Source organism: Cicer arietinum, chromosome 7, assembly GCF_000331145.2.
Source record: "Cicer arietinum cultivar CDC Frontier isolate Library 1 chromosome 7, Cicar.CDCFrontier_v2.0, whole genome shotgun sequence".
In the NCBI taxonomy this organism is placed as follows: Eukaryota; Viridiplantae; Streptophyta; class Magnoliopsida; order Fabales; family Fabaceae; genus Cicer; species Cicer arietinum.
In genome coordinates this window covers 18,879,809-18,906,447 of record NC_021166.2, presented here as the reverse complement: position 1 = coordinate 18,906,447, position 26,639 = coordinate 18,879,809, and the positions used below count along the sequence as shown (strand labels likewise).

The window sequence follows — 26,639 nt, the reverse complement described above, 5'->3', positions numbered from 1 at the left end:
ATTGAAAGCATTTTTGTCCTTTCTTTGACATTTCTTCATTGATCTTGGATGGTACATTATCTGTCTTGAGTCTTGAGTGTAGCTAGAGGAGGTTGGAGAAGATTTGAATCGAATTGCAGACTGAAACAGAGAGGATGCAAGGCTGCTGTTGATGTGCAGAAAACGGAGAATGATTAACGTTCTTGGTTTTATCAGTTTGAACGTTCTTGAGCTTCAATAATCATTCTGGAGTTCCCGTTTTGAATGTTCTGTATTTCCTTCGTTCTTGTCTTGTCATATACCCAGTTTGATCAAGTTTTTCTTGACATTTGAATTTTGGAGTTCTTTAAGCCGTCATGACTTTTGTCCATGTTTAAACTCTTTGATCTTTGCGATCAAATGTCCTTTTTGAGTCTGGATTATTTGTACTTGTTCCTTGCCATGTACTTGTTAGATATGAATGATTTCCAGAGCAGATTCTTTGTTAACGATGTAGATAAACTTTGAACAACATGTTGTGATAGATAATTCGGTGAAGCTGAAGATCATTCTCTGTTTGTGATGCAGAATGATCTTGTTGTTGTCTTTTCTTTGTATTTGCTTGATTCTGCTCTTAATTAAAACCACTCAAGAACACAAGTTAAATTAACATAACATTTAGAATCATAATTAACATTCTTAATTAACCTTTGTTTATTTTCATCAAAACTTTAAAATAGAGAGTTTGTCTCAACATTCAAACCCCACTCGAACTGATTTATCTTCCATCGATCATTTGGGGCGTACTCTTCTTGGGCACAAAACCTTGCTAGTTCCTCAAACTTTGCCACATAATCAGCAACTGGCGTGTGTAAATTCAAATTCCTTTTGTTTTCTTATACTCATGGGAATATATTTATCCAGAAATACAGTACAGAAATTCTCCCAGTTCATCGATTTACCCGCACTTATCATGTATGCCTTTGCATCCTTCCACCAGTTCTCAGCTTCTCCCTGAAGCATATGAGTAGCAAAAGCTACTTTATCTTCGTCAGTACATCGCACCACAAGAAAAAATTTAGTCATTTCATCCAACCATGATTGAGCTTCCAATGGCACCGGGCTCCCTAGGAAAGTTGGGGGTTTCAACTTGTGAAAGTCATAAAATAATCTGTTTGAGGCCTCTGGTGGAGGTGGTGGCGGTGGTTGAGCAGGTCAGACAGATTGCGCAAGATGATTAATTATACTAGTTGTAACAGCTTGTTGTTGTTGCATCATAAGTTGTTGTTGTTGCATCTTTTGCATCATTTGTTCCCAACATTCATCATTATCCCGCCCTCTACGAGGCCTACCTCGTGGTCTTGGATCTGGTTCCATATTGTTCTGCATATCAAACACAAATATTAAGCTGATCAGACTTAATATTTCATGAATTGATAATTAGAAAATATATAGTCTCAAAACAAGAACAACAACTACTTTTAACTACCCACAATACGGTCGGTTCGACCGGCTATGATACCAAAAATGCAATACCATAAGTTAATTGTCTAGAATATAACTTGAGCATTAGCATAATTCGACAAAAGAGATGATTAGTACAATCTCGACACAAAGTCATGAAAATGTATTTATACACATAATAATCCTTCAAAGAAAAAACATAGAAATATGGAGTACATAACACATCCATGGTTCAAAATAATTCCCCATAAATGTTAAGCAGACTATAGTGTAAAATAATACGCTTCATTTCTCCAACATGTGATCTAAGCCTTTTTATCTGTAACACATTTGAATAAAGTTGGATGAGATTACATCTCAGTAGGTCCCAATAAATGAAATTAAATCAATTAACATCCTAATTAAGGACTATATTTATTTTCTGAGTTTCTTTTCAATGTAAAGTTTTGACTCTTTCTGAATATTCAAGTCATTAGATGTGAGTAATCTAACGACTTAAACTCTATCTAACAAGCATGTCATAAAGACTACATTAGTTTTACTAATGCCCTCTTCTTGTTAGTAACTTTATTTTGGTAAGATTGGACATAATTACGTCCGTAAGTGGTGCCCCACTTACCCTCGCTTACCCCTCGCTTCCGTCGTATATAGATGGAGAATTCAACTAGCTAGGATGAATCCTATACTTCTCACTTTAATCAAATATATTGGAATTATATATAACAATCCACACACATATATAACATCATCTATTAATACATATATTAAAGACTACCATACACTCAACCTTGAAAATTATTATGATAACATAAGCTATTAAGTCAATTATATCATACAAATCACACAATGTAAAATAAAATTCCAGAGAATATGTTTAAGGTAGATTTTTCCCAAAACAATCCCAAATTTATGTTATAACAACTCAAAATTGGGTTTAACTACAAAGTCAACTGACATGAACTTATAAGTATCAGAATTGAGTGAATGAGTACTTTATGGAAAGCTTATGATGTCTACTTTATAGATAAAATTTTATGTTATTTTTATTAAGCACCAATTCTTGCAGTTTATCAAAATAAAACGCAATGACAGAAAACAAACAAAACAGCAACTCTGGTCTAACTTGCAACCCATTTTTCAGCATCCATACTCAATCCAAAATCACGAATTTTTAACTCAATTTGAAGGTAATTGGGTCTAATTTTCAGAAAACTAAAAATCATTCAAAACGGATATCTATAGAAAACGTTATGACCAAAACATCACACATATGTCCTGCGAGATTCAAGTTAATAACATTCATTCTATCACACTAATTTCCTAACAATTTTTTGCAACAATAATGCTACAAATTATGAGTAAATCAGTAATGAACACATCAAAACAACATCAAAAATTTCAATTTACTCAATTCTACAATAATCTATTTCAAAATCCCTAAATCCAACCAAGAATAAAATAAAAGTCTCCTTCTTTATTTCAAACTCTTAAACCCCAAATCCCTAACCTAATGAACACATTATTTCATACCTGCATGAATGAGTGACAGAAAAAGGGAAACCCACCTCTTGATTTCCAAAAGAATGGAGAAAATGATGGTACCCTCAACTCTTTCTACATTGACTTCTAGCAAAATTGCACTTATCCTTTCTCTTTTCTTTTCTTGGGTTGTCAATGTTTTTTTGTTGTTTTTTCTCTTCTTCTTTTTTCTCCTTTTCTTCTTCTTTCTCTCTCTCTTTCTTCTTCTCTATCTCACCATTTTTTTCTCTCCCTTTCTTTTCTGTTTTGCCGTTCTCTCCTCCCCTTCCTCTTTTTCTTTTCTTTTGTTTTAATTTGTTTTATTTATTTTACTTTTAGTTTACTACTTTCCCCATTTCTATTATTATTATTATTATTATTATTATTATTATTATTATTATTATTATTATTATTATTATTATTATTATTATTATTATAACTATTACTATTATTATTACTATTATTATTACTATTATTATTACTACTATTATTATTATTATTATTATTATTATTATTATTATTATTATTATTATACTTGTATACTAATAAGTAAAACATAAAAATTACTACAAATTATTTATGCTAAAGAGGGATGTTACATTGTACCACTTGTGTCCTAACAACTCAATGATTTAAAAAATGTCACGTCTAATTATCCTTTAATAGAATATTTATTTGTGTTTTATAAAATTTATTATTTAGTTATGGAGTAAATTAAAGTCAAAATAAAAACAAATAATTATGACTTTAAATAGGATTCCAAATGAGCTGACTTTTTTATTTTTTAATTTTAATAACAAAAAAAAAAAAGTAGAATAAACCTAAAAAAACAAAAATCTCAATAAACCATTGGGAGAGGGAATGCAGCTTTACAGACAAAAGTAATGCATTTACAACTGGAGACAGCTTCATCACGAGACAAAATTCAATCATATTTAAACATATTTAGATGGTGAATATAAAAAACAAACATATTTATATGGTGAAGATAAAGAACAAACATATTTATTGTATAAGAGAAAAAATACCTTGACGATTTCTATTTGTTTTTTGTCACTGATACTGCCTCTTGTTTCTTCTTCTTCTCCTTCTTTAAAAGTGTTTTTTTTTAAGCAGAGTTAATCCGATTTTCCCTTTATAAGATAAATGAAGATGTATTTATAGAGTTTTTTAACTTGTCTAGTTGCTTTATTGCTTGTCTTTGTGCTTCCCTATCAATTTCCTGTTTAATGCTTAATTTCTTTGCTCATTATATGAGTTTTTTCTATGCATCTGATGCATTCATGGTTTTAGCCTATTTGTTTTTATCTGCTCATTTGCTGAAATTCTAATTGTAAAGGACATGGATGGTTTGTTGGGCTAAAGAGCCTTTTTATTTGCAACTTTGGGTCTTGAATCCAGCATAATTTGTCTTTTAATTTCTGCTTCAAACTCAAAAATTTGTCTCTATGTTCTGTATCATGTGTAAAATGGATAAAGGCAAAGAACGTCGACTTTACATTATTTACTTCAGTACATATTATTTTGTCATGTATCAAAATTATCATTTTGCAATTAATTAAAAACTTATAACTATATTTTCATTTACAAGCAGAAGCAAGAATACTGAGGCAAACAAGATAGCTGGAGTTGCAGAATCAAAAATTTGGGTTTGGGTTAACACTTAAAATTGTAATTTGATGAACATTATATTTAAATCGTACCAATTTTTTTTTTTTTTTTTAATAATGATAACATAAAAATTAATATATAATTTGGTCGGACAAAATTGGGGTACTACAACTGTCCCTATTCAATTATATTTTACTTAGAAAAATATGAAAATATGAATAAAAATGGTTTTCATTTTCATTTTATCATGTAAAAGATCAGTAAATATAAGGACCTAAATTTTGTCCAATAACAAACGCATGTATTAAAATGTCCCTGAAATGTTAAAGTAGGAATGATGCATTTTTTTTTAAATGTGCAAAATGATCGTCTTCGGATTGATTACTGATGTGTAGATCGATTTGAGTGAAAATTATCGTCTTTTAATTGTTTACTAATGCATAGATCCATAGGAATAAAAAATTATCGTCTTCGATTTGGTTAATGATGTGTAGATCGACATAAATGAAAGTGATCGTCTTCGGATGGTTTACCGATGCGAAGATCCATACAAAATGATCGTCTTCAAATTGGTTACCGATGCGTAGATCGACAGAAATGAAAGTGATCGTCTTATTTACCAATGCGTAGATCATAGAAGTAAAAAAATGATCGTCTTCGGATTGATTACCGATGTGTAGATTGACATAAATGAAAGTGATCGTCTTCAGATGGTTTACTGATGCGTAGATCAATAGAAATGAAAGTGATCGTCTTCGGATTGGTTACCGACGTGTAGATCGACATAAATAAAAGTGATCGTCTTCAGATTGTTTAACAATACGTAGATCCATAAAAAAATGATCGTCTTCGGATTGGTTACCGATGCATAGATCGATAGAAATGAAAGTAATCGTATTCAGATTGGTTACCGATGTGTAGATCGACAAAAATGAAAGTGATCATCTTCGGATTGTTTACTGATGCGTAGATCCATAATATAAAAAATGATCGTCTTCGGATTGGTTACCGATACGTAGATCGACAGAAATGAACAAAGATTGTTGGTCCAATCTTAAAGGTAGATAAAAAGGGAGAATATGATATAATACTTGCAATGCGAACGTTAATGGTTGCCGAGTATAAATATAAGGTATGAATGATTCATGCGTGTGTTATGCATTATGTAGAGTTGTTGAGTATATGTAAAGTGTGAATGAAGATGCATGGATCATGTGAGTATGAGTAAATTATGCATGATTTATGTGTGTCATAAATTAATGATCAATTCTTGTTCATTTCTTTGATTTCCCGATCCTTATTATCTTCTACGCCCACAAGATTCAATGGATGAATGAAGATAACAACCATTTTTTGCATGACGACTCGAGTATTTCTCGTGGGACCCCCATCTTCCGAGGTAAAACAAAGTCCATTGTTTAAAATGACTATTCTTCATTTTTCTTATAGTCACCCATACATGTTGAGAATCTATCGAGTTCTCGTGTATTTTTTTTTCCAATGTCAAAATATTTAGAATATTTTTATTTTTCACATATTTCAAATTCTAACAATTATTATCATAAAATAGCATTTCAAAATGTCAGAACAATCAACCGTGAAACTGGATTAGTTTAGAAAAAGCGTAACGTACAATATGGAATGACAATATCAGAAAATGTACATTCGTTACATTGAAAATAAAACAAATGAGGCAAGGATTACAATGTAGGGAGGAATGTTTTTAGCTTTAGTTGGAGGCATAACAAATTCTTGTAATTTAGGACTTCTACTAGTTAGCTTGCAAGAATAATAATTTCCCCAGTTTGAAGCGCTTGAATTTTTTTTTACCCCTAACTTTTGCATAGACCGCTATTCTAAGTTTCCAATCCATCGGGATGCTCTAACTTTTGCCTAGGTCTCATTTTCAGGTTTTCAACCTAGCGAGCCCATTTTTTCGATCCTTTTCTTTAAGCATTATATTTTTTGATTGCATCTCAATTTACTAGAAGTGGAAAGTCTTCTCCATCCATTTCTACCAGTATTAGAGCTCCCTAGAGGAAGCTTTTTTCACAACATATGGTTCTTCGTAATTCGGAGTCCATTTTCCACGAGAAACTTTTTTTATGGGAAATATTTTCGTTAACACCAAGTCCCCTTCTTGAAACACTCGAGGACGGACTTTTTTCTCGCATGCCTTTTAAGTCTTTTTGGACATAGTTGGTTGTGGCATAGAGCTATCATTCTCTTTTCTTCTATGAGATTTAATTGGTCAAATCGTGATTGAAAACACTCAACTTCTTCCAGTTTTGTTTCCATCAAGACTCTGATCGAGGGAATTTCAACTTCAATGGGAAGTACCGCTTCCATTCCATACACCAATGAGAAATGAGTTGCCCTTGTTGAGATGCGAACAAAGGTTCTATAACCATGAAATGAAAAGGGAAGCATTTCATGCCAATCTTTATATGTCTCCACCATCTTTTGTATGATCTTCTTGATATTTTTATTTGTTGCTTCTACATCTCCATTCATTTTCGGATGATATGGTGAAGAATTATGTTGCTGAATTTTGAAACTATCACACAACTCTTTCATCATTTTGTTATTCAAATTAGTCGCGTTATCGGAGATTATCTTGTTTGATAATCCATATCGACAAATCAATTCTCTTTTGATGAATCTGACAACCACACTTCTTGACACATTGACATAAGAAGCGACTTCAACCCATTTTATGAAATAATCAATAGCTACCAAGATAAATCGATGATCATTGGAGCTTTAGGCTTGATGAGTCCAATAACATCTATCCCCCACATTGAAAACGGCCATGGTGATATTAAAACATTTAAAGAGGTGGGTGGTACGTGTACTTTATCAGCATAGATTTTACATTTATGACATTTCTTTATGTAACTAAAGAAATCAGATTCCATGGTCAACCAATAATAGCCAGCCCTCAAGATTTTTCTTGCCATTGCGTGCCCATTTGCATGAGTTCCAAAAGAACCTTCGTGAACCTCTTAAATGATTTTCTGTCTGAGGAGAATCATATCGTGATTTCTCTTATAAAGCACACCACCATTTAAAAAGAAGTTCATTGACAACCTCCTTAAAACCCTCTTGCATTCTCTGAAATACTCAATGGATATTCCTTATTCTTAACATATGATTTCATATCATAAAAACATGGTTTGTCGTCGGACTCTTCTTCTATTGATAAGCAATATGATGGCTTATCCTTTTGTTGAATTTTTATGACTTGCACATCCTGACCGACGCTTATTTTGAACATTGATGACAATGTGGCCAGGGCGTCGGCCAATTGATTTTCTTCTCGAGGAATATGGTGAAAAGTGATATGCTTGAAGTGTTCTACCAATTCTTTGATATGCGTATCATACGTAATCAATTTAGAATCTCGAGTTTCCCACTCTCCTTTTGTTTGATGGATGACCAAATATGAGTCTCCATATACCTCAAGAACTTTTACCTTTGATTTAATGACTGCTTTAATGCCCATAACACATGCCTCATATTCTGCAATATTGTTTGTGTAATCAAAACACAATCTAGCCGTAAATGGAGTGAACTGGTTTTTTGGGGAAATCAAAATGGCTACAATTCCATGCCCTAATGCATTAGAAGCACCATCAAACACCAAAACCCATTTTTCTTTATCAGATGATTCCGTATCTTCAAATAGATTCATTATACCTTCATCGGGGAATTCACACTGTATTGATTGATAATCTTCTACAGATTGTTAGGCCAAATACTCTGCTAGTTCGCTTCCTTTGATAGCCTTCTGTGTAACATGCACTAAGTCGTATTCTGATAACAACATCTGCCAACGGGAAATCCTTCCAGTAAGAGCAGGTTTCTCAAAGATATACTTGATCGGGTCCATTTTAGACACCAACCAAGTTGTATGACATAACATGTATTTCCTCAACCGATGAGCAGCGCATGCTAATGCGCAACATGTTCGTTCAAGCAATGAATACTTTGTTTCACAACTGGTGAACTTTTTGCTCAAATAATAAATATCATTTTCTTTCTTACCAGACTCATCATGTTGCCCTAGAACACAACCCATTGACTCGTTAAGTACTGTTAAGTACATAATAAGTGGTTTTTCAGGAACTGGAGGCACTAAGATTGGAGGTTTTGACAAGTACCGCTTAATCTTTTTGAAAGTTTTTTGATAATTCTCATTCCATTCAACCTTATGGTCTTTGCGTAACAACTTGAAAATTGGCTCGCATGTAGCGGTGATATGAGATATGAACCTAGCAATGTAATTCAATCTACCCAAAAAGTCACGAACTTCTTTTTTCGTGCGTGGAGCAGGCATTTCTTGTATTGCTCTTACTTTATCTGGGTCCACTTCTATCCCTTTTTTACTAACGATAAACCCAAGTAATTTTCCTGATCTTACACCAAAAGTGCATTTAGCAGGGTTTAAACGGAGTCTGAACCTTAGTCGCACAAACAACTTTTGAAGGTTAACAACATGGTCTTCTTCTATTCGAGATTTTTCAATCATATCGTCCAAATAAATCTCTATTTCCTTATGCATCATGTCATGAAACAAACTTACCATTGCTCTTTGATAGGTTGCCCCAACATTCTTTAATCCAAATGGCATCACTTTATAACAGAAAGTCCTTCATTGTGTGATGAATGTAGTTTTCTCTTTATCTTCGGGAGCCATCTTGATTTGATTATACCCTGAGAAACCATCCATGAAGGAGAAAAGAGAATATTGAGTAGTGTTATCTACTAGAACATCAATGTGAGGCAAATGAAAATCATATTTAGGACTAGCTTTATTTAAATCCCGAGAATCAACGCACATTCGAACCTTTCCATCCTTTTTTGAAACTGAGACAATATAAGCAACCCATTGAGGATATTTTGCTACTATTAAGAAAGCAACATCAAATTGTTTATGGAAATATTCTCTAATTTTAAGTGACATATCAAGCCTCATTCTCCTCAATTTTTGTTTAATTGGAGCATATTCAGGCTTGAGTGGTAGCTTGTGTTCAACTACGTTAGTATCTAGCCCAGACATATCCTGATATGACCATGCAAAGCCATCCAGATAATCAAATAAAAGTCTAACCAACTTTTCTCGTTCACTTTCTTTCATAGACATGCCAATTTTAATTTCTTTTTTTATCATGTTCAGTCCCTAAATTGATCACCTCAACAGGTTATTGGTAGGGTTGGATTATCTTAGCTTTCTGTTCAATTAACCTTTCTAGTTCTGGGGGAGACTCACAATCGTCTTCACAATCCTCATCAACGTAATTAATTGGACGTTCAAAATTACAAGAAGGGGCTCTAGCGCTACTATTTTCAACATATTCATTTTTGAATCTACATTGTTTAAATTAAGAAAAAAGAGGAAAAAATATGAATAAAGATTGCCAAAAAAAGAAAAGAGAAAAACAAAAACAGTTGGATAATTCAAAAATGCATTTATTGATCATAAGTACGAAATTGAAATACATGCGCCCTAATTAGTTATCCTTATAGCCTTGGGCAGAGCAAAAGAAGTTAAAATACATAATTACTTTGAACATGAATCAAATAACACGGGAAACTCGATGATCTTCCAATTGTTGAGACTGGTGTTTGGAGAACAAGGCTACACCAATCTAAGGGTATCATCATCAACATGATCCTATTCCACAATAGCCACTTGATCAACATATATTATTCCGGCGCTTTGAAACGTTTGATGAATGTCACAAATAGAAATCTTTTCTGAATTTGGTACCCGATTTTCCAAATGAGTCATTTTGTTTTCCATTTTGTCCTTCACAACCTTTTCTTTGTCAGCTTTAGTAGGTACATATCACAAACCGTACCTATCGTTCTTTTCGGGTATTTCTATCAATTTCCCAAATTTAGCAAAAGCTCCTCCTTCCAACATGCATTTTGTAGACTTTAACGATGTGGTAGATAATTTTGGTTCTTTTAAGTGAAATCTTTCACCCATGAAGACAACATTGGTGATTTCTAATGCTTGGAAGGAAGTATATATGGCTTCCTCTATGTCTTCAATGTAGCCTACAGAAGATAGATGATTCACTATCATATCTTCTTCCCCAGATAATATCACCAGCTTATTGTTCACTATAAACTTTAGCTTTTGATAGAGGGTGGATGTCACTACCTCTGATAAGCTTGAAAAATAAGTGATTATGTTGTATTTCATTTGTGATGAAATACAACACTCCAATGAAAGAAAGTCAATGCTCTAATTAAAGTTAATGATATAATAAAAGACAATGCTTTGAAGAAGACAAAGCTTTGTGCATCCTCTAATAATCACCGTGAATTTGTTTTGTCTGATGGTGTATGAGACATGTTCTGATTAACGTATCCACTATTTCCTTTATCGTCATAACAAGATGCGTTGAATTACTTATCAGGACTCATTTTAAAATGCTGAAAGATTTGATACGAAATTAGAGAGATGCATTTTAGAAACTTCATGATATACATGTTGATTTTGTGCAATCAAGACCAAAGCCAAAAACCTTAAAGATGCCTAAAAATGGACGTGCTTCCTACTTGAAGAATTAACAAAAGACATAATACACAACTGCAAGAGGCAAACACAGCTGACTCTTGATCATTCGTTTTATCTAAGTGCTGAGAAATAAAGTGAAAGTATTACTTTGTAAACAGGCTATTGAGAGAGTTTTTTAGAAAACCTATACCCATCTCTCTATAACCAAGCCCTGACTGCCTTTCTAAACAACTTAATGGTACTAAGATAGAAGGTTGAGAAGACTTGATTGAACTTGCCCAGTAGTGGTTGCCTTGCCTAAAAAACTTGACGATACTAGCTGGAGGTTGAGAAGATCGAACACAATCAGTGTGACAAGTAGGTGTTCAACTGTAAGTTCAATTCAACGGTAAATTGGTGGATTAAATCCTTCATGTTGAACAAATTAGACGTAGCTATCGTGTTGGCGGTGAACTATGATAAATCAATTGTGTCTTTTTGCTCTGTTTTTATTTATTATCTCTACTTTTTTTTACTTTAGTTTAGCCAAACGAAAGTTTTAATACAGTAAATGTAAGTGTAATGAGAGATAGTCTGTTAAAATATTAATGATAATTAGTAAATAAAATTAATTTAAATTATTCTCAAAATGTATTCTCCTTCTTTTGTCACCATACAAAATAAGTTAAGTAGAAAATACTACGGTTGTCAAATAGTCATAGACCATACACAACTTACAACAAAACTGTTCATATTTAGAGATTTGAATAAGTTTGAGTAAAATACCTATATTTGTAGTGATTTATTGTATATGAAATTTTAAAATGAGAATAAAGAATTAAATTAATAAAAAATAAATAAATCTAAAATATGAGTAAATTAATTTTTGTGGTAATAGGTGTCAAAACATAATTTTCAATAGAGAAATAGTTAAAATATTGTGTCAAAATATTGGAAAAACATAAGTACTTGTAATATATTCATTCTCGATTCTTGTATTTTATATACTATATTAAAAAATATCAATTTTTTTTAAATGATAATGCTTTATCTCTATAAGAAAATGTTAATCTTATATTTGAAAAATATAGTATTATATTGATAAAAGATATCTTTATTTTCTGACTAGTATGACAAACATAGTATCTATCTTTATCTTGTGACTAGTGGTATTTTGTACATCTCTATTTTCAGATATGTGAATTTTTTATATGTTTTATTGACTTGTGATAAAAGTATTTATAATGTTACTTTTAAAATAATTCTCTAACCATCATCTCTATAATTAAGAAAAACTATATTCAATATTACATGTTGCATTAAATTAAAACTACTCTTTTAATTATTTTTTAAAAGAAACAAATATATATATCATCTTCTTGACTAAAATTAGTCATTTATCTTTTTTTTTAGTCTCAAGATTGATTTTTTTTTTCTTTCAACGGTCTGTATTAGTAATTGTTAGAATTAAACCTCTATAACTTCTTTTTTTTTTAAATGCTGAAGTGACAAATCACATCAACTGTTATTATTAATAATTTTAAAAAAAACTAAAATTCAAGAAATTCAACAAAAATATGAAGATTTTTATCTTTATCTTTATCACCTACATCACCACCTTCATAAAACTAAGTTGCATTTAAATTATTGGTGATATTAATTCCATTGTTGACCAATAAAATTACACATCACTATATTTATACTACTATACAAATAGGTCATTTTTCATGATCTAAATAAATAAACAATAATAAAATTATATATGATTATTTAAAATTTAGTTTTTTATTAATAAAAAATAAAATCATAAATAAAATAATTTAAATAAAGAGTAAAATTAAAAGAAAAAAATCATAACAAAATATATTTTTCCTTTTATAAATAAAAATACTCCTCATTTTATTTCAATATAAAACAAAAGTACAAAAGGTGATGGAATCATCATCTTTAATTAATTAATTTAGTAAATTTTTAACAAGGTTTATTACAAAAACATCTACGACGGAAGCCTTTGCATTGTCCTCCAGTGAAACCCTCAGTTTGGCACACAACAGCACAATTGTGGTCACGCACACATAGTCCTTTGAAGGAGTAACTTAGTGATTCACATGTCCTTGCCTCTGCCACCATAATTGGCCTCATCTCTATCCATATCACAAAATCAACAACACAAGTAAATTAACATAAAAATTTACTATCAACTTAAAAAAAAAATTAATTAATAACACTTTTTATGAAAATATATAAATAAATGAAAATTATATCACACTATGATTTAGATTATATCAAATATAAATAACTATTAAACACGGACAATTATAGAGATAAAAAAAATTATGGTGTTAATTAATTAAACATAAAGAAACACCTACCAGTAGCCACAAGAAGCAGAAATATGACAATGATGGTGGAAACCAAAGGGACTGAACGAGCCATATAGGAGAATTAGCTTCTATGAAAAACAGAACTAATTGGAATTTGTGTAAGTGAAATGCAAATGGAGTTACTTGTCTTATATAGGAAAAAAGAAAGGGCTTTTTTATTCTTTTGATAAAAGAAGGTAATAAAGTCTCTATTGTCTAATGAATAAATAAGTTTGCATATTCTCCATTTTGTCATAATTTCTGCTTATGTTTTTTTTTCTTTATCAAAATCTCTACTTATTTTATTATTATAGTTTTGTGTGTAGATTTGCATATATTTTTAAAACATTTGATGTTAATTAAATATTTTAATTTAGAATAAATATTTTATTAAGAATAAATATTTTAAAAGCACTTATTTTTGCTTTTTTAGGTTTCCAAAGCACTAAATTAATTTTTGTTGGTTCCCAAAGCACTGATTTAATTGAATTAAAAAGTAGACCACTAAATTTAATATTTATTCATTTTACAATAAATGTCATAATTATTTATTTCATATAAATTAAAGATTGACTATATATAAAAACGAGAACAATTAAATTATTTTGTATGTTAGATTGTTTTTAAATGATTTAAATATGTTTTTTGTCTCTGTAAATATAACAGTTTTTAGTTTTAGTCTCTGTAAAATTTTTTGTTTGAATTTCATTCCTATAATATCAGAAAATTTTATTTTTGGTCCTTAATGTCAAATAGACGGAACAAAAACGTGAGTTGACAAAGGAAAATATATTTTTGGTCCCTGCAAATGTACGTAACACTATTCAATTTTAGTTCCTATAAAATTTTTTGTTTGAATTTCATCGTATTCATCACCATCAATCACAAACCCAAAAAGTAAGTTTTATCATATTCATCAACCCAACAATCCATATTTTCCCTCACTCATCTCAATATCTTTCCCTTCATTATTCATATCTCACCTAACTCAATTGTTTTTATCAATAATTCTACCTCCAACTAGGGATGACAATTAGATCCAGACCCAATGAGTACCGGAAAAAATATCAATAATTCTACCTCCAACTAGGGATGACAATTAGATCCAGACCCAATGAGTACCGGAAAAAAAAACTCACAATAGGTAGAGTAAAAACTCGCATAATTGATATGTGCACGGGGACGGATAAGTATCTGCAAAATTAAGCGGGTATGAGTGCGGTCACGGGTACTATAGTACCCACCTCGCCCTGCACTAGCACTTATATGAATATATTATTTATTTATTTATTATATCAGTGTTTACTTTAATTAATTATTTTCTTTTATGTTTTAACATCTGTCAATATCATTAGACCACTACAATATTTATAATCGAAAGATAACCGTTTGCAAACTTTTTAAGAATTTGATTATGATGAATAGGTAAATAATTGTGACTTTATAACTAAGAGTTATATCTTATTAACCGTGACTTTATAATTATACTTGCAACTTCCTATCAATTGCACAGATCTCGAATAATATTGTTGTAGGACTTGCAACTTCATAAAATATTATTATCGATATTTGAATGTGTATTGTAACGAGTATTCATTTCAAATATTTTGAGTTAGAAAATATTTTGGTTTATAATACTTTATGATTGAATTTAAGATATTTTGATAATTTTTCAATTTAATCACAATAATATCATTTATTTATCGATCTATTTTAGTTAAAGCATGAGTAATGGGTATAGGTATGGGCACTCAGGTACCTAGAGGGTAATGGTATTAAAGTTAATACCCAAGAAGGTATGGATACGAACAAATATATGAGTATTTTTTTAAACCGCATGTATGGAAACATGTACTATACCCTTGCCCAAATTCTATCCATTGTCATCCCTACCTCAAACCTCATATTTTTTTCTCTATTTTCCTTTGTCAACTCCCATTTTTGTAACGTCCACTTGATGTTGAGGACCAAAAATAAAGTTTTATGATATATAGGGATGAGATCCAAATAATTTTTTTTTATAGGAACTAAAATTGAAAACTGTTATATTTACATAGACAAAAAATAAACTTAAACCTTTTTAAATTGATACATATATTAAATGATTTTTTATACTTTAACATAAAATACATTTTGATAAAATATACTTCACTCGTTGGTATTATAGGTTATTTAATTTTTTTACACGTAAATCATGAAATTAAGAAATGCAATTATTTAATATCATATAGGTTATAAAAAATAATACGCTTTTCTAAATCATCCTTTAAGTAGTCTCTTACATTTTTTAAAAACTTTAGTCCACCACTAGAAAATTGCATATATTTACATATATTTTATTATTATTACATTTTTTTTCTTTATCAAAATCTCTACTTATTTTATTATTATAGTTTTGTGTATAGATTTGCATATATTTTTAAAATATTTGATATTAATCAAATATTTATTAATTTTATATTTAAAAAGACTATAATAATAGTGTTTTTTTTAAAAGAAAAGTAGAACGGATTTTAATTCCGAATAAATGTTTTAAGAGTACTGATTGTTGCTTTTTTAGGTTTCCAAAGCACTAATTTTTTTTTTGTTGGTTTCCAATGCACTGAATTTAATTGAATTAAAAAGTAGATTATTAAATTTAATATTTATTCATTTCACAATAAATGTCATAATTGTCTATTTTACACAAATTAAAGATTGACTATAGATAAAAAGAGAACAATTAAATTATTTTGTATTTTAGATTGTTTTTAAATGATTTAAATATATTTTTGGTCCATATAAATATAACAGTTTTTAGTTTTAGTTTTCGTAAAAAAATCTTTTTGAATTTCATTAATGTCAAGTTGACAGAACAAAAATGTGAGTTGACAAAGAAAAAAATATTTTAAGTCCTTGCAAATGTAACATTATTCAGTTTTAGTTCCTACAAAAAATTTTGTTTGAATTTCATTGTATTCATCAGCATCAATCACAAACCCAAAAAGTAATTTTCATCATATTCATCAACCCAACAATTCATATTTTTCTTCACACATCTCAATCTATTTCCCTTCGTTATTCATATCTCACCTAACCCAATTTTTTATATCAATAATTCTATTTCCAATTAGGGATGACAATTAGATCCAGACTCAAAAGGTAACCGCAAAAAAAAACTCACAATAGGTAGAGTAAAAACCCGCATAATGAATATGTGCATGAGAACAGATAAATACATGCAAAATTAAGCGGATATGAGTGCGGGTATGAGTACTATAATACCCACCTCGCCCTGCACCCACACTTATATAAATATATTATTTATTTATTTATTATATCAGTGTTTACTTTAATTAATTGTTTTCTTTTATGTTTTAACATCTATGAATATCATTAGACCACTACAATATTTATAATCGAAAAATAAACGTTTGTAAACTTTTTAAAAATTTGATTACGATGTATAGGTAAATAATTGTAACTTTATAACTTAGAGTTATGTTTTATTAATCGTGACTTTATAATTATACTTGCAACTTCTTATCAATTGCACAGATCTCGAATAATATTATCGTATGACTTACAACTTCATAAAGTATTATTATGGATATTTGAATGTGTATTGTAACGAGTATTCATTTGAAATATTTTGAGTTAGAAAATATTTTAGTTTATAATACTTTACAATTAAATTTTTAAATATTTAAATAATTTTTAAGTTTAATCACAACAATATTATTTATTTAATGATATATATATATTGTATACAAATATATGACTTTCTAAATTATTCTTTAATCTATCACATTAATTACACATAAAACAAGAAAAATTGTAAATAAATAAAAAAGTGTAATAATTTTATAGAATCATTCTTAAATCATGGGATGCTAAAGTGATGTACTTTCCCAAGTTTTCATTTCAAACAAGTAACAAATTTTTTTAACATGGACCCACATATTAAAAAGGACAATAAAAGATATGTTTTCATTATGCTATTCATGAAGCCAACAACAATTTAGTAAACAAAAGTAATTTTAAATTTTCACTTAAAGTGATATTGCTTTTCATATTTGTATACACAATCAACTCGAAAAGACATTGGAAATGGGACCATGTATTAAAAGGGAATATCAAACAAAGTGTTTACATAGTTTTTATGTGGCAACGACATGTAAGCCACAAATAATCACATAAAATGATATACTCCTCTCATTTGCTTCTCGATCAAGCAAAATAGTCTTGACATAAAATACATTAAAAGGGAGTATGAAATGTGTATACATAATATTCATGTGATTAACAATAATTTAAAATCACAAAAATAAAACGTTTATATCTTTTTTCACCTAAAATGATGAACTTTTTCCAATTTTCTACCCATCCAAAGAAAAACGTTTGGCATGATATCAACCTATATAGCACTCTTTTATACCCTTATTCAGAAACCACATTGGAATCTCACTAACATGAGTCATGTCAATGGACCGATGAATAACGGTATAAAGTTCTATGAAATTTATTCAATTCACAAGACTTAAACTTGATATCTTATTAATAGAAATTAAGTTACTCATCGCGTAATCTACTACATGTTAGCTTTTTTTTTTTTTTAAATATATCTTGAGAGCTGCACAAATTTCCATTTTTACCATAAATAAATAATAAATTTTATACAACCAATGAAAAATTGCTGATAGAAAATTAATTGCAATATGGCATAGTTAATGTATGTTGGTTATATGATGATAAAATTATGATTTGTTTTAATGATATAAAATTATAATTTTGATTAAATTAATTAACTAACTTATGTTTCTTACATAATTAAGATTAAAATAAACACTTATTAAATTGATTATTGCTAAGCCTATTTTTTAGAAAAATTATGCAAAATAAATAAATATGAACAAAAAATAATAAAGCACTATAGAAATTAAGAGCAGTCCTCAAATTTATTCCAAATTAAAGAAAGGTACAAAAGATGATGGTACCATAATCTTTTTATAGGGATATATATTATAAAAATATTTAACAAGGTTTAGTGCAAAAGCAAATGCGACGCAAGCCTTCACATTGTCCTCCAGTGAAACCTTCAGTTTGGCAAACAATAGCACAACTGTGGTCAATCACACATGGTCCCTTGAAGGTGTTACTTTGTGAATCACATATTCTTGCCTCTGCCACTTTAATTGGTCCCATCTCTATGCATGTCACAAAATCAACAAAAGTAAATTAACAACACTTTTATAAAATTAATCAATAAATAAATGGGAATCAAATCACACTATGATTTAGATATTATCAAATAATAATAAATATTAAACACGGTCACAGAATATAATATTGCAATAGTAGCACCTAACTAGTCACTAATTGAGATCAACACAAAAATAAAATTATGGTATTAATTAATTAAACATCAAGAAACACCCACCAGTGGCCACAAGAAGCAGAAACATGACAAAGATGGTTGAAATGAAAGGGATAGAACGAGCCATATAGGAAAACTAACTTCTATGAAAAAACAGAACTAATTGAAACTTGTTGAAGTGAAAAGCAAATGAAGCTAACTTGTCTTATATAGGAAAAATAAAGGATATTTTCTTTTCTTGAAAATGAGGGTAATAAAGGCAGAGGTGTTCCAATCATAAAAAAAAATTGTAAGAATTGACAAAAATAAAAAAATAAAAACGGAATATTATTAGTTGTTTTTATATCTTGTTTTGTAAAAATTGGTAGGATAAAATCAGATTTCAAATTCTTTTTTCAAAAATCAAACTAAACCAACCAACAGCATATAAATTTTTTTAAATTTATTTTTTTAAATTTGTATTAATATATAATTTTTTGTTTTTTAATTTTTTTAATAATAATACTTATTAGTTTCATTTGTATTAAATATAATCTTTATTTTAAACATAATCGATCATTGTTATTATGTAAAAAATTCACACACAATTGCTAATTCTCAATTTAAACTTGAGATACGGTATCCAAAGTTACCCATATCAATATTTTCCAATTTAAATAGGCCTTAGGGATATTTATTATGTTATTCTAATATTAATATAATTAAAAAAATTATAATCGTAAGGATCAATTGGAACTAATACAATTCAAACCGTATATAATTGAACTGGATTAAATAAAAAAAGTAAATGAGTCATCTAAACCAAATCGGACCATGGTGATTTTAAGTTTTGAATATGATAGTTTTTAATCTCAAAATTGGTTTAAAATGCACCGTCAATACTCTTAAAATATAAAATTTGAAAGGAAAAAAATATTATATTAAAATTTAAAATTGACATTTTTATTGATTTTTTTTTAAATGTGACATTTATTATAAGACAGAAAATATTTTATATTGTTTTAAGGTACATATTGAATGATTTATATACTTTAATATAAAATATAATTTGGTTAAATATACTTCATCCATTTGTATTTTAAAATTTTAACACAAACAAAAAATTTAAGAAATGCATTTGGCCTTATAAGTACAATTTATATGGCAACTAAAGAGACATTTGATATATTGTGGTGTATTCTAATATAGGGATACTCCTTTGTGTGAGTTTCACAGCAAAACTCTTTAATGTGTTAGTCATGTTCATGTAATTTTTTTGTTTGATTTATACTTTTATAAATTCTAATAAGTTTTAAAAAAGTTATTTATGAATTATTTTTAGTAAAAAAAAAAGCGACATGACTAACTTTAGATGAAGTAACACGTGGAGACTGTATAATTGTTTTGACTAGACAATATTTAATATTTAAAATTAAAATTCATTTTATTAACTTGTTTAATTATTTAATTAAAAACTAATTAATTAATTAATAAACCAATTAATAATAAAAACTCAATAATCTTCATCTCCAAATTTTTTAATAAAAAACAACAACATTCATCTGCAACCCTAATTTCTTTATCTTCAAATCACAAATTATCGTATCTGGATCCAAACGCTAAAAAGTTTAATCTATTATTTTTCTTAACATTGCAGAAGCATATAAGGAGATTAGCTGCAGGAGCATATTAACATTGTTTTTATCTAATAATTATGTTTTACTTTGCGATTTTATAGATCAATATTGCTTGCAAAACATCTTTAAATGAACATAAGGATAATGACACAAGGCAAGAGTTACAAGAGCCAGAAAAAAAAAAGCTCTAGATCTCAACAAATTTTTGATTCCCGATGAATTAGATAGCGGAAAGTTGCCTCATGAGGATATCTTATCTCTTCCAATGTTTAAGGGATGAATCTTATATTTTTTAAGGTTTAGATCCAAATATGAAGATTTGTGATTTGAAGATAAAGAAATTAGGGTTGAATATGAATGTTATTGAGTTTTTATGAAATAATTTGGAATTAAAAATGAAGATTGTTGAGTTTTTATTATTTAATTGGTTTACTAATTAATTAATTAGTTTTAAATTTTTAATTAAATAATTAAATGAGTTAATAAAATGAATTTTAAATATTAAATAATGTCTAGTCAATAACAATTACAGAGTCGATATGTGTCACTTCATCAAAGATTAGGCATGTCACTATTTTTTTTACTAAAAAATATTCATAAACGACTTTTTTAAAACTTATTAAAATTTATAAGTGTATGAATCAAACGAAAAAAATTATAAAGACTAAAATCAAAATAAAAAATATTCACAAATATCAAAAATATATTTAATAACTTATAATTAAATATCAAATATTTAATCTTTATATTCTTTTAAATATCAAATATATATTTATTCAATTTGTCACACATTGAGTGTCACTTAATTTAGTTTGTTTTACATAAACTAAGAAGAAATGAAAATGCGTGAAATAGCGTAACAACTTAATAAAAATATTCCTATTAACCATTGAGTGTTAAAGTGACATTCTGTTTAGAGTTTTTATTTCGAACAAATAAAAGACTTTTTCACATGGACCCACATATTAAAAAGGACATTGAAAGGGGTGTTTCTATTATACTATTCCCGAGGCCAACTTATTTTCTGCACCATCAATTGGAAAAACGTGTCAAATGGGGCCTACATTTTAAAAAGAGTAGCAAACAAGATGTTTACATAATTTATATTTGCAAAAATATGTAAACTACAAAATATCACCTAAAGTGGTTCACTCCTCTCATTTGTTTCTCAAGCAATAAATTAATATTTTTGACATACGATGGACACAAAATGAAGTGTAAATATAATATTCATGTGCCTAATAACAATTTAGCCAAAACAAAAATAATGAGTTTTTATCTTTTTCACACAAAGTGACGACCTCTTTCTAGTTTTCTGCAACATCAAGTGGAACTTTTTTTGACATATGACCTACATATTGTACTCTTTATTTTGTTTTTATGCATCCTTTTATTGTTTTTTTTTTCTTTTTTTAAACTCTAGATATTCAAAAACCATATTAAATTTTCACTAACATGAATCATGGTAATGGACTCATGTATAACGGCACAAAACTATACGGAGGTTATTGTTTCAATTCACAATACTTAAACTTAAGATTTTACTAATGAAAATCAAATTATTAATCACATAAACTAATATGTGTTGATTTTTTATCGTTAACTAGACATGACAATGAGGCGGACGGTGGTGGATTTTATCTCCCTCACCTTCGTATCTATTTTTGTTTTTTAGCGGGTGTAAAATTTAGACAATTATTCTCGTCCGCACTGAGGTTTAGGTTTTTCAACCACACACACTCATTAATATATATAAAATCATAAATTTAAAAATCATATCTATTATAATAAAATAATTATTATTAGACAATAATAAAATTAAAAAATATTTTTTTATACAGATGATATTATAATTTTTAATATTTAAAAAATATTAAAGATATTAAATATGTATATAAAATTTAAAAATTAAACTAATATTATTAGCAGGGCCGGTTCGAGTGCAGGATGAACATCAATACCTTTAAATTCATTTATGCTCCCAAATTTTGATTTCAAGAAAAATCTGCATCTAATTAAAACGGATTTTTTTCGTCCAAATCAAGACGCGTTCGGGTGGATACTTGCATGTGTGGGTTATTTTGTCATCCATATCGTTAAACATATCATGAGACACAAATTTCCATTGATTGAAATTTGTCACAATAAAGTGTATATTAATGTGATGATAGTAAATTATCACATGTTTATGATAAAATTATGATTTTGAATAAATTAATTTTAGAAGTTATGTTTCTTACATTACAATTAAAATAAACACTCATTAAACTAACTATTTCTAATAAACATATTTTTGAAAATATATGTAAAGTAAGTAAATATTAACATGTTAAAAAGACCCGTGTTGAGTTGTATAAACAATCAAATATCTTTAATTAAAATAATATGGAATGTTATATATTTTATTTCTTGTTTTTTTGAGTGTTTTTTAAATATATCCAAAAAGAGGTGATCTCTCTTATGATAAAGAGAGTGAGTAAGGAAGGAACCAATAAATCATGGAAACAATCGAGTCTAAGCAACCTATTACCATCACTTCTTCAATATCTCTTCCGAAAACCTGTAAAAAGACCGACTCCCATAAAATAGAAAACCTTATCGAATATACTTATGTTCCTGATGATGTACAAATTGCTGAAATCGTACCACCTCTTTTAAGTCCATATACCATCTTTAAAAGACAAAGATCTTTCACCAGATCTATCAGAAACCTGATCACAACCAGTCGTCCTCATATGAAAGAGTATGTACAATCTTCACGACTTGACCATTGCAGCCTCAAAGCGACAAACCAAGAGCAGTATGTTGATTTAGAGATTCCGTAGAATCTTATAAATCATTGGAAAAGTGAAAGATACACAGCCTTGCACTTTGGAGCTGTTAGATTGATCATTTCTCTTCATGGAAGGAAAAATCTCTCTGTTTTCTGTAAGATAACGTTGTTAGACTCTAGCTATCTTCACTATGAAAACGCAGTCATCGGGACTGTCCTGACTTCACTACATGCAGGAAGCGTAGTCCTCACTATTTTCCCGAATTACAACGTAAGTCTTAACGACAATACCTTGTCAACACGGCTAAAGGTCCAAGTTCAGATCATCGGAACTGATCAGATTTCAAAAGCCTTGTATGCAACTCTTCATCACCAAATAATCTATCGACGCCAAAATCATTTGATAGATTTACCACTCACAGGATGTTCTTCAGATTCGTTATTGGTAGTCACCAATAAAGAAGAATAAACACCCTCTATTGTCCAAATCCCTAGAAAAATATCGAGAGAAGAATTAACACAGTTGATTCCTCTTGAATGGATCACAAACTATGAGAAGATGCAACAAGACAGAAGGTCGATCCAATCTCAAGAAGCAACCTTTAGGAGATCATATGTTGACAAGACAGTCAAGACGATCTTCAAAAACCCAGACGAATGAAGTAACTCATCCTCTCATATCTTCCAAACTCTTATGATTCAACCAGTGCTCGAGGAAGACTGGTGTCATATCCATGCGGTTACAACCGATGGAAAACCTGTCTATACAGATAAAATAGACGGACATTTCATTTGGGATGTAGATCCCACCAAGTGTGACCCAAATTGTGATTGTTGGATGCTTGATGATGAAATGGATGAATATATCAGCCGCCCTAAAAGGAAAAATAAAGGTAGGTGTAAACCACCACCACCTCCACAAAGAAGGACTGATCCGGACAATGGTCCTTGGGTAGGAATCCGAAAAAGAGCTCCTCCTCTCCAGATTTATGAAGAAGCTCTTAGGATCCTCAGAGAAGAAAACCTAATTCCACCAGATGACCCTGACCTTATTTCATGGTCTCCCTCAGATCATTATAAACCTTTAGAACCTCCAAAAAATGTCAATCCAATCCCTTGCTTCATTTACACAACTTTTACACCAGAATATGACCAACAGTTAACTACTCTAGAAAGAAAGGTAGACCCAATCACAAACAGGTCATCTAAACCTTTCATACAACCCACTGAAGTCCAACTTGATGGAAAACTCAAACCTTTAACGCAGGCAGAAGAAGTTCTTAATTGGCAATTTGAGAACATGATTGCTCAAAACGACACTCTCCAGAATTTAAATAGAAAGGTGAATAAGATTACAGAAAAATGGCAGAAACAGATGAAGATCTCAAATTTCTGTCACAAAAGATGCAAAAACATTACAGAACCTTAAAAGCTCAAGTTTCTAAGTTGGATCATGACTTAAGAAGGATGCTGGAAGAACGAAGTTTTGGCCAAGAGTTTGACCGAAAAGAAAGAGAAATCAGAATGTTACAAGGCCAAGTGAAAGAGATTGATGATTTCTTGAGAGCCTCAAAAAAGGAAGAATCTAAACACGTTGAAGATCGTTTCTTTAATCCTCCTAACTTTCCTTCTTATTTCTCACGACCAAATAGACCATCTCCTTTCTATCCAACATATGCTTCTTCACCACCAGATTACACTGCATACATACCCACAACCTATAGACCAAAATCTGCCAGAACTGAGAAAGCCTCAACCTCCAGGTCCAAAGAAAAAACCACTTGCTTAAGTGTATCATCCTCTGATTCCCAGGATGTCCCTGAAACACCTCCTCCAAAATTTCAGAAAGAAGAGATCCCAGAAAAAAGTTCCCAAGCCATGAAAATCACGGAGAACCAAAAATTCCCACAAGAAAGTAATTCTCTTCCACAATCCTCAAAAGGTGAAGATTCCTCTTCCTTTGAAGAAAATGATTCTTCCAAAGATGCATCAACTGATGAAAGATATGAATCCTTTTCATCAGCATCAGAACAAGAATCAGAGTCTGAAAGGAATTATGCGAACATCTCTAGACTTTTCATGGTAAATGTAAAGGAGGAAGGATCCATTTATGAAGACTCATTTGAAGAAAATCCAGTCTCAGGGAAAACAAAAATAAACAATGGACCATGGTTCACGCTTGATGATATACCACCCAATCTTTGGAGAAAAAGACTCCTTGAATTTGGCGCCTGGCTTGACACTCAAATGATGAAAACAGGTGCAGACACTTATAAGATTATTGAAGAATTTTGATGCCGAATGACGGGTACATTGAAAAAATGGTACCATAATCTTGGTAGCTTCAAAAAAGACGAATTACACAGATTGGTGAATACTGCTACTGTCCTTGGAATTCTCCACAATGAATTCATTGGTGATATAGAGATATTTGACAGGAAAAGTAGAAAAAAGTTTTTTGAGATGAGATGTTGTTCCCTTAAAATCAAAGATCTTGAAAGACACTATCAAAGAATGACCCAGAGGTATTATGTCCTCAATGGTTTCAATGATCATGCCTTAAAAAATACATATATCTCATCGCTGCCTCAAGAACTCCAGCCAGAAATTCATAGGATGATAACAGCTGCTCAAAAGGATGTTAAAACCTTGAGCCTCGGCCAGATACATCAAATAGCATTAGAAGCACTTGAAAAGCTTTGTAAATTGCACCAGCATTTCTCAGAAATTGTACAACAAAAATCTAAATTTACTAAGTCATGCAAGAAGCCTTATCTGGAAATCAAGTGCAAAGATAAAATATGCAGTTATGCAACAGGAAAGAAAAATCACCGGCAAAAATACACCAAACCTTCTAGGACCTTCAAGAAGGTAAGGAAAAGGAAACCTTTGAAGTTCTTCAAAAAGAAACCGTTTAGGGGGAAAAAGGAAAATCAAAGGTGTTTTGCCTGTGGAGAAAAATGACATTTTTCTAAGAGATGTCCTAACAAGACCAACAAAGCCGCCAAGTTGATCAACTCCCTCCAACCTCTAGAAGGTGATCTAGAATCCTTGTATTCAGAACAAAGCTCTGCCGATGAAGAAACAATTTTCGCTCTTCAAAACTCCTCCTCAGATAACTCTTCTTCAAACGAAGCGTCGTTCGCTGAATCAGAAGATGATGGATATTTTCCTATTTACTCATTCAACGAAATAGGAAGCACTTTACCTACTCCTCTTCTCCCTTGTGTGGAGATCCATGTCCTCGCCTCAATATTTTCTCATCCCAAGAAAGTTATAGCCTATATGGATACCGGTGCACAAATCACAATGATGAACCCAAGCATTCTCCCTACAGAAGCATGGGTGAAACATGCTGCATACTTTGTAGCAGCAGATGGAAAGACTTTCAGGACAGATTTGATGACAAAAGAAAGAATTGGAATCAGATTCTTCCCCGAATGCATAGTTTGGACGAAGGTCATTGGTA

At 30.0% G+C, this 26,639-nt stretch overlaps 2 protein-coding genes across 2 annotated transcripts; both read right to left on the bottom strand.

Moving 5' to 3' along the window:
• Window positions 1-12,916: 12,916 nt before the first annotated feature.
• LOC101489356 (defensin-like protein 1) lies at window positions 12,917-13,595 on the bottom strand. The gene is made up of 2 exons (XM_004509546.3): window positions 13,435-13,595; window positions 12,917-13,206 (listed from the first exon to the last, which is right to left on the bottom strand). The coding sequence occupies exons 1-2, from the start codon at window positions 13,496-13,498 to the stop codon at window positions 13,034-13,036; spliced, it is 237 nt and encodes a 78-aa protein (XP_004509603.1). The 5' UTR covers window positions 13,499-13,595; the 3' UTR covers window positions 12,917-13,033.
• Window positions 13,596-18,339: 4,744 nt separating this feature from the next.
• Window positions 18,340-18,999, bottom strand: LOC101489682 (defensin-like protein 1). The gene is made up of 2 exons (XM_004509547.4): window positions 18,845-18,999; window positions 18,340-18,611 (listed from the first exon to the last, which is right to left on the bottom strand). Exons 1-2 carry the CDS (start codon window positions 18,906-18,908, stop codon window positions 18,439-18,441), a joined length of 237 nt encoding a protein of 78 aa, XP_004509604.1. The 5' UTR covers window positions 18,909-18,999; the 3' UTR covers window positions 18,340-18,438.
• Window positions 19,000-26,639: the final 7,640 nt, after the last annotated feature.